This window comes from Staurois parvus, unplaced genomic scaffold (genome assembly GCF_062004578.1).
Source record: "Staurois parvus isolate SC_StPar_1 unplaced genomic scaffold, SC_StPar_1.0 ptg000147l, whole genome shotgun sequence".
Taxonomy (NCBI): Eukaryota; Metazoa; Chordata; class Amphibia; order Anura; family Ranidae; genus Staurois; species Staurois parvus.
Genome location: NW_028317943.1, coordinates 7,071,922 through 7,081,194, shown reverse-complemented (window position 1 = coordinate 7,081,194; position 9,273 = coordinate 7,071,922). Strand labels below are relative to the sequence as shown.

The 9,273-nt window shown below is 44.0% G+C and overlaps 1 protein-coding gene across 1 annotated transcript in view; it reads left to right on the top strand.

Annotated features, from left to right (window-relative positions):
• The first annotated feature begins 1,024 nt into the window (after positions 1-1,024).
• The window catches only part of TWF1 (twinfilin actin binding protein 1), a 53,181-nt gene continuing 44,932 nt past the window's right edge, over positions 1,025-9,273 (top strand). The window contains exon 1 of the mRNA XM_089674006.1: positions 1,025-1,180. Coding sequence (XP_089530132.1) covers positions 1,156-1,180 — 25 coding nt within the window. The 5' untranslated portion in view covers positions 1,025-1,155. The remainder of the gene's footprint in view (positions 1,181-9,273) is intronic.

Here is a 9,273-nt window from a genome sequence, read left to right as displayed (position 1 = left end):
TATGGGCAGTCACGAGGCACCCTTTACGATTATGGGCAGTCACGAGGCACCCTTTACGATTATGGGCAGTCACGAGGCACCCTTTACGATTATGGGCAGTCACGAGGCACCCTTTACGATTATGGGCAGTCCCGAGGCACCCTATAAAATTATGGACAGTCTTGAGGCACCCTTTACAATTATGGGCAGTCACGAGGCACCCTTTACGATTATGGACAGTCACGAGGCACCCTTTACAATTATGGGCAGTCTTGCGGCACCCCATTCTAAAATGAGAAAACTATTCTAATAGATTTATATAACACACCAACATCCACACATGTAGGACACCCAACATTAGAGGTGATTTATTCTTCCAAAGCATATACACTTCTGCACACTGGTACTGACTAGTATTCCAATGTTTCTCTTCTCCCTCAGTTTTTCTCCATCACTGAGCTAATGTGACTCCAGCATTGACAGAGAGGGGCAGGGGATGATCAAACTAGGATGCTATGCAGGCGGCTGACAACCTCCTTATGAACTGATGATGTTATTGGCTGTCAGGACTCCTGCGGCTAGAAGGTCGTAATGGTGCACTATGAAAACCTGTGGCTTTGTGTAACTAAAAGGCAGGCTTGTTCCCCCTGCTGGCTTGTATACAAGTTTTGGTCAATTTTTGGACATTTTGCCAAGGCACCCCTGAAGAAACCTCAAGGCACCCCAGGGTGACTAGGCGCCCTGGCTGAGAAATGCTGACCTAAGGTAATGAATGACGTAAAATGGACTGTGCCTTTAAGGTGAACTCCAGGACAAGAAGTAAGTGGAAACTCCTTATAGGGACAGAAATAACAACTTTAGACGTTGAAACAGTCGAAAAAAAACCCAAAGTTCCATGTGAAGGACTGAACAGGTGTGTTTCTCGTCTGTCCTCTGTACTGTGGCGGTTTATATTCCAGGAAGCGGACAGGTGTGAGTATAATGAGGTCAGTGAGGATCACAGAGCGGCGCCGTTCCTACACACCACATGAGGGCGTGTCCTGGGATAGATGAGTTTGGGACTGGGCTCGGTTGCCTGGCAACCAGTGTACGGGCCGATGACGTGTATCCCGCGGGTGCCGGCTCAGCCCTGTCACTTCCTGGTTCACCCTCACCAGCTGCGGGCTCTTCACCATCATGTCTCATCAGACCGGTATCCAGGGTGAGTGTGGGGGAAGTGGGCTCTACCTGTGTGGGCTGCAGTGCCTCCATTCCTCTGCGTGTGAGGAGCCATACTGTCCCTGGACGTGTGAAGGAGACACATGCCATGCTGCTCCTTATCTGCACTTCCTTGTTATCACTGCAATAAAGGGCTCTGTTATAGGAGGAGGAGACTGGAGGTTGCTAGAAACTCCTGATATTTCCTTTGATTTATCCTAAATAAAGTAGAACTAAAGACCAAACTTGTATTGGATTAGGACAGCATGGTGAGGGGTTAGAACCTCTGCCGGATTTTTATTAATGACCCCATTGGGGATGTTCAGTACCTGTATAACCCTAGTTCACACATGTGTGGGAAATGCTGCGATCCCCCTGCGTTTCCTGCACAGTCGCAATGAGTTTTGCGATCTGCTGCAGGTGTCTCTTCAGAGGTAACAACACCCCAAAAGTACGTACGTTTGCCTGCACCAGATGGCATGGTACAAGATGACCATGGAATGCAGTTCCAGTGCGGCTTACAGAAAAAGGTACATGCACGTTTTTTGTGCTCTGCGTTGCGTTTTGAGCCCATTTAAAAAGAACGTGCTCAAATCGCAGCACACAAAATTGCATGTGATTCGCTTGAGAGCTATAGGGCTTGCCCTAGGTCAGGGGTGGGCAACTGTGGCCCCCCAGCTGTTGGTGAACTACAATTCCCATCATGCCTCTGCCTTTGGCCACCCCTGCCCTAGGTTCACACCTAAGCGTTTTGCAGAAACGCACTACAGTCTATAACTTTTTTTCCTATTGGACACATTCATATCTCCGCGTTTTCCCCCGTTGCGTTTTTTGGAAAGTGTCAGGGACTTTTTTGAAAGCAAAAATTTGCATCTTTGGTTCTATAGTCTTCAATGGAAATGCTGCAGAAAGGCATGTTGTGCGTTTTTGATGCTTTTTAAATCTGTCTAGCAACAAGGAAAAAAAACCCAGCAAAACACATGTAAAAACCACAAAACACACTGCAGAAATGGATCAACTGCAAACTGCATATGTGTGAACCTAGACTTAGGGAGCTTTCACACTGCTCCATTGAAAGAAAAACGCATGTGTTTTTGGACTCCAGATCAAGCACCTATGAGACTTGGACATGTGATTCAAAAACGCATTTTTAAAGCGTTTTTGGTGCATTTTTTTATAGAAATCAATGGTTGATGTGTTTTTGGTGGTGTTTTTCAAAAATGTGGCATGCAGAACATTTAAAAATGGATTAGGATTTATTCTTCCGCTTTTTTTACCCCAAAAACGAATCAGTGTGAAAGGGCCCTTAGGCCACTTAAGCGTACATCCAAGCGATGACTGAGCTTGTACACACGGGGACACAGTTGTTCCATGCCCCCCATGCAGGAAGTGCAGTTCATATCTATTGCTTTGCAGCAGCTGCACAGGCACAGTGGTTGGTCCCAATTTGACATCTCTGTGGCTCCCCAAGCGCACACAGTGTGCATTCAGGGACCCGCACGTCTGTCAAATTGGGAGCAGCGGCTGTGTGACATTAATGGGGGTACCTGCATGGGGATGCCCAGAACACCTGTACATCCCTGTGGGCAAACGTGGGCCTTGACTGTGCGTACGTGTAAAATGCGTGTGATGCATTAACATGGGTTATGTCGCCCGTTAACATGCATTGGCTAAAGGTGGCCATTGGGCTTTCAATGCACCAAAACTTCTCAGAATTTTTTGGCACAGTGCACCACAACACGTTATGATGCATTGCAGTCAGTTGCAATCCATGTGCTTTGCCTTAGGCTCTATTCACAGTTGTGCGATTTCCATTGCTACTTTGATGCATCTTTGGATGGGTGTGACTTGGCTGCGACTTTGGCTGTTGACTTTTATCGTTGCACAACTGTCGCATCGATAACATTAAGATGTGACTTTTGAGAGTTTACATTGCAGTTTGACACTCAAGTCGCATCAAAGTAGTGCAGGAATCTGATCACACTGCTCAGAAATTGGACAGGACTCTTTGTCAATCCACACTGACAGTTTAGAGCGGTCAAATCAGTGTGGTTCTGACTTGGTCTGAGCCACACTGATTTCTAAAGTAGTACATGTACTTTTGGTGTGATTTGGATAGACATCTGTGTCAGATGTCGTGCAAATTGCACCTGAAATCGGCATCTCACCCGACTTTGAAATCTTGCGACTCCACTGTAAGTCGCATGATTTCAAATTCAGGCTTGATGTGACCGGGGTGTTTTGGACTCATGTACACGGGGCGTTTGGAAAATTCTTCTGAACGATGAAAACTGACTGCTGGAAAACGTAGGTTAAAAAATGTCAGTTTAGCCGTGTTTGCATATCTCGTTTATGCGCGTTTGCGTTTAGAAGCGTTTTTAAAAGATAACCTCAGGAGATCCTCCCAAATGCCCAGAATGCACTGAAAAAATAGTAAATAATTAACTATTTCAGACATTGTGAGAGGAATAGAGAGATCAGAAGCAGAGAGAGCAGTATGTGTGGAGATTACCTGTCTTTTCTGGTTGTATTCACTATGGATCCCATCATGAGCATAATGCAGCACATTCTACCATTTTTTCCTTCACGCGAAACCTGGAAATGTCTGCGGGTCCATTTGAATACATGGAAAATGCTTTGATGATGAAAAAAGGCTCTGGACAGCACCTGGACATGGAACAGTTAAAAACTGCTTATGAACGCGGTTACCCGCGTTTGCAAGCATGTACAAGCGTTTGGCGTTTGAAACACCGGTAAAATCTACTCCTGAATGCAAGTTTGGTGCATTAAAAAAACGACTGTGAACTCAACTGCCTGGAAATGCCTGTAAACGACTATGTGTACATGGACACATAGGAAAACATTAGGGAGAGTTCAGGGGCTGCTGAAAAAAACCGTTGAACAGCTCCTGAACGTCAGTTTAGGTGCTGCAGTGTACATGAGCCCTTAGAGGGGAGTCAGATCCTGGACTGCAGAACACAATGAGCACCTTAGGGAGGTATGAGTAGGAAATTACAGTTCCACTGCTCTGGTCATTATCTGGTGCCATCTGTGCTGTAGTAGTGTAGGGCAATATGGCTAATCCTGCACCACCAGCACATGAAGGCCTTCTGTCTTCAGTGGAAATTGTCATTGTGTGTGCAGCTGGAGTTATGTCAGCACCTTTCTTTCTGTTAGCAGGTAGTGTGCAGACACAAGACGCTAGAATGTCCTGGCCTGCCAGCAGAGGCCTGCTTATGGAGATAAAGAAAATGTACAACACTAAGCTCCATTCAGAATGCTGTGATGTGAAAGGCAACATTCACACTTGTGAAATGTGGCCACTAGTGATTAGATGCGGGAGACTCAGTGGGGGTTCCCAGCGATTAATTGGAGGATGACAGCTCCTGCAACTATTCGCAGCTGTTCACACGTAGTCGCACTTGGAGCGATTACCTGCGAATGATCAGCCCTGGATGCAGACTGCTTCCAAGGAAGGTCATTTGCAGGTAATCTCTCCATGAGAGTTTACTTGTGAAATGTTACAGGAGCTGTCATCCTCCCATTTCTTTCCAACTAATTGCTGGGAACCCCCTCTGGGTTTTCTGCATTGTGTTAAGACACCATATTAATTTTGATTCAGCTGCCAGCACATGGCAAAGTACATTTTAATGAACATGCAGCATTTTATACAAAGCTGCCCACCACTACCTACACACCTCCTCACATCTGTGCATTGTGCTGCTCTGCCTAGGTGCATTCATGTTGCTGCAACTCGGTGTAAATGGGTCTTAATATAGTAACCCTTCCATAACTTCTGGGCAGTGTCAGCCTGTTTACAGCCTCTTCACACCACAATGTGTGTTTTTGTGCATGGGGCATGTTGTGTTAGACAATCCAGTCATTTTGAATAGACTGTCAAAGCACCTCAACAAATACTAAAACATTTTCAAAATGCAGTGCAATGCAACACACAGAGCATTTTTTTTTTTTTTGGGGGGGGGGGGGGGCACTGTATATGTGTGTTGGGGTTCAGTCAACAGTGACTGGTGAAACGCATATACAGTGGGGGAGATTTACTAAAACTGGAGCACTCAGAATCTGCTTCTGCATGTAGAATGGTAGCCAATCAGCTTCTAACTTCAGCTTGTTCAGTGAAGCTTCGACCTGGAAACTGGTTTCTGTGCACATTTGCACCAGATTTTGCACTCTCCAGTTTTGGTAAATAACCCCGTATCTTACAAGGTGTAAATGTACAAATGTTTACTATGGTGATGCTGGATACATGAACCTGCAATGTGTCTTGGTGCCTGCAGCTTTGATTACAATTTGCTACTGTAGTTATTTTTTAGTTTTCTGATACATTATGTTACAAACTAAAGTGAAGAACATTAGCTATATTAGGAAAGCTGTGTAAAGTATGTGTCATTGCCCACTATATTTCACTATGGCATTGAGCATGCTGAACTGCGCAGTGCCATCCGAGTTCCTGCTGTTCTAACCATGTACTATGGCATGCCAGACAGATTATGGTGCCTTTTTTTGTAAAAAGCTTCTTGTTGGCTGCTTTCTACTATTAATAGATTGCCGAGGTAAGAATTAAATAATGGTCTGATTAGTTGCTATGAGCAAAAAGAACTTATCACTTTGTGTACATTTATCCGAAGCTCACCACGAATGTTACAATCTTCTTAAAGCAGAGTTCCACTCACTCTGTAAAAAAATAAGTCCGCAGCTACAAAAACTGTAACTGCTGACTTTTAAAAAACAGCCACTCACCTGTCCCACAATCCCGCGTTGCCCCCGCTGCAGCCCGTTTCACCGGCCATCCTGTATTCCTGGCGCCAGCATCTTCAGTATGGGCACCAGGCTGTGACAGCTTGTGTCTTCACAGCCGGGTGCCCACTGAGCATGCGTGAGTAGCACTGCGCTTCCTGAATGGCGCCATCGTCTTCTGGGACCTGTCATGTCCCACAAGACTTTGGGGAGGGAGGGTAGGAGGACAACTTCCATTTTCGATTGCCTAGGTGATCGCAGCAGAAGTGGGAGCAGGTACCTGTCAAATTAGGGTACACGTCTGTCCCCCCCCCCGCTCCTTAAAGGTGCCAATCCTTAATGGGGAGCGGGGGACCAATCTTTAAAGCGGAGCTTCCCCTTTTGGGTGGAACTCCACTTTAAGATCTATAAATTGATTGGGTAGTTTAGCTCCTCTTATGTAGTTTTGGTAAATCTGAGGTTGAATGTACAAATATTATTGTAATGAATGGCAAGCAAAGACACAGGCTTGGTTCACACTGCCGCAACTTGGGATTTGACTGAGACCCCAAGTCGCATGACATGTGAAATCCCATGTTAGTCAATGAGAGCTGTCTTAATTAGCACTACTGAAGTCGCTCCGGCTTTAGAAAAGGTTCCTGTACTACTTCAAGGGGACTCCTACCTGACTTGTGAGACCCCAAGTCGCATGACATGTGAAATCCCATGTTAGTCAATGAGATCTGTATCTAAACAGTACACCCAGTAAGACGTTGCCTCTCCATTGCTGCTTATGACATTCTATCATAAATCAAACTTTAAATACCTATTTTTTCCTGCAAGTTTTTCTATGTGGTCATGTGACTGTAGAGCCCCTGCACCACTGTATAATGCAGAGAACCAACAATGAGGTTGAATCACCTAGAGCAGTGATGTCACCCACCAGCGTCCACTACTCTAGGAGTTATCGGAAAGGGAAAGAAGCTGCATGTTAACACGGAACAGCCAGTGCTCTGTGGTCATGTGATCATATGGGAACACGGGGGGGGGGGGTAAAAGGTTTTTAGAGTGCAGTTTCTGCAAAAATGTATTAAGAGAAATGGGTAGTAATATAGGGAGGTCAGATGTTAAAGCTGAAGTTTAGGTATGCATGTTTTTGCATAGTTACATTAGTCCAGCTTGAAAGGCCGTATGTATGTGCCATACCTGGCCAGTTCCCATGGAAGCTGGAAGTCACTATTGTAGGCACCGCTGCTGATTACTTCCCAGTGGCTGCCCTGCTACTTCTACTTGGTGAACATAGGAGGTTGCTCGCTAGACACTGCTGCCATTCATTGAATACTTTGCATTGTCCCAATGCATGCAAGGAATTCTGTGATTGAATGAGGGGCAGAGGCAGGGAAAATACAAAGTAGATGCCGATTGAGTGGTCTCCTGTGTTCACTATGCAGCAGGGCAGCCTTTCCACACAGGACCCAGGTGCTAGCAGCTATCACTGTAGTAGTGGTGCTACTACAGCGATTCCCAGCTTCCACAGGTATGACGCATACATATTAAAGAAGCCCTAGGAAAGAAGGTAACTATCGTGAACCAAGTAGTTTGACTAAGTAGCAAATTTTATTATATAACCTTGAAAAAAAAAATCAACATAATGAGAGAGATTTTCCAGTACAAAAATATACACCTCCACTCATTGCCATTAAAAGTTTGACAACATTGTCAATTAAAACCAAAGAGTCTGAACTGAAAGTGACTTAAAGGTGATGTCTGACTGTCATGTCTTCTATCATGAACCTCTGCTCAAAACTGAGCATAAAGAGATTAAATAATGTATCAACTTGAAAGGAGGATAAAGATGAGACCTAATGCTCAGGATAGCAGCTCCTTTGCAACACAGTGTTCATGATAGAAGACATGATATTGCTGACAGTCAGACATCGCCTTTAAGTCACTTTCAGCCTGGACTCTTTGGTTTTAATTGACAACGTTGTCAAACTTTTAATGGTGATGAGTGAGGTGTATATTTTTGCACTGGAAAATTCTTTTTCATTTTATTGATTTTTTTTCATGGTTCTGTAATACAATTTGCTACTTAGTCAAACTACTTGGATCATGATCGATCCCTTCTTTTCTAGGGCTTCTTTTCCTTTTATCTTGTTTTATAGTTATATTTTGGGTACTGTGATCCACACCCTATTTTGGTGTAATGGTGGACTTTAACTTTGCTCCTTGTTCATTTTTGGGGTTCTGCATTACCCTAAGAATATTTTATTGATATAATGACACATACATACTTTGATCCAAGCTTGGTCAAAAATTGGTATAATATTGTCATGGCTAAACTTCAATGTTATTGCTTAGTCTTTCCTTCTACTTTAATGACATCAGAGACCGTAAAGTAGAAAATGAAATGAGGAGGTATGCTGCCTCTGTGCTGTCTATTGATATTTAAATATATCAGCCAGCAGAATACAGTTTACACAGAATGTAAACCATGCCTGTACCAAACAATAGCACCACACCTTCTAATGTATAGTGTATTATATGAAGAACAAACTGGGGTGTTATTTCAAAGGGTTTTCTCTTAGGACTCCTCTAAATAGTAATATTGATACCATCTTGTATGGATGGCTAATACTTTTTCTGCATCTTCCAGTGTGGTAAATGTTGTCCTTGCAAATGCATGGACTGCAGTGATTTACTGTGAAAAAAGTGTATTTTTTACAGTACCGTAGATACCTTTTTTCTTTTTTTTTTCTTATGATATACCATGAATTTATTCTTCTCCACTTTGTAAGAAAAGCCAAACACTGGCATTTTTCCAAAGTTTTAACAGGTTTAAATGAAACCTGTTAAGAAACCGAAAGAAATAAGGGTTTACTCATTCTAAGGTGTACCTTGCCTGATCATGTTTGACTCTCACAGTCCAGTTCATTTGACTAGTGTGACTGCTGCATACCTATTCCAGGCATGGTTCAGTAGGCCGTGCCCTGGCCCACTGGAAAGAGGTCATCTGGGGCAGTTGGACTTTGATATGTTACACTGTGTGATCGCTAACTGTGCGTAGCAGGTAAGTCAAATAATGGAGCAGATTAGATCTGTTTATGCCCACTCGGGTAGTAAGCGTAAACATGATGTAATTATGATGTAATTGGCACAGGGTGAGCCCAGGAAGCACGCTTGGGACCAACATGAGTGCAGATCAGTGGGTAGGGGAACAATCATGCTTGGGAATGGTACATAGCAACTGTGCCTAGTCTGAGTACACCCTAAGAAGTCTGCCATTTCTGACCACCTTCCTAAAAAATTTGAATTGTCTGGCTGCCTCTGACTAATACTTTATCATTAAAGTAGATTTGCACC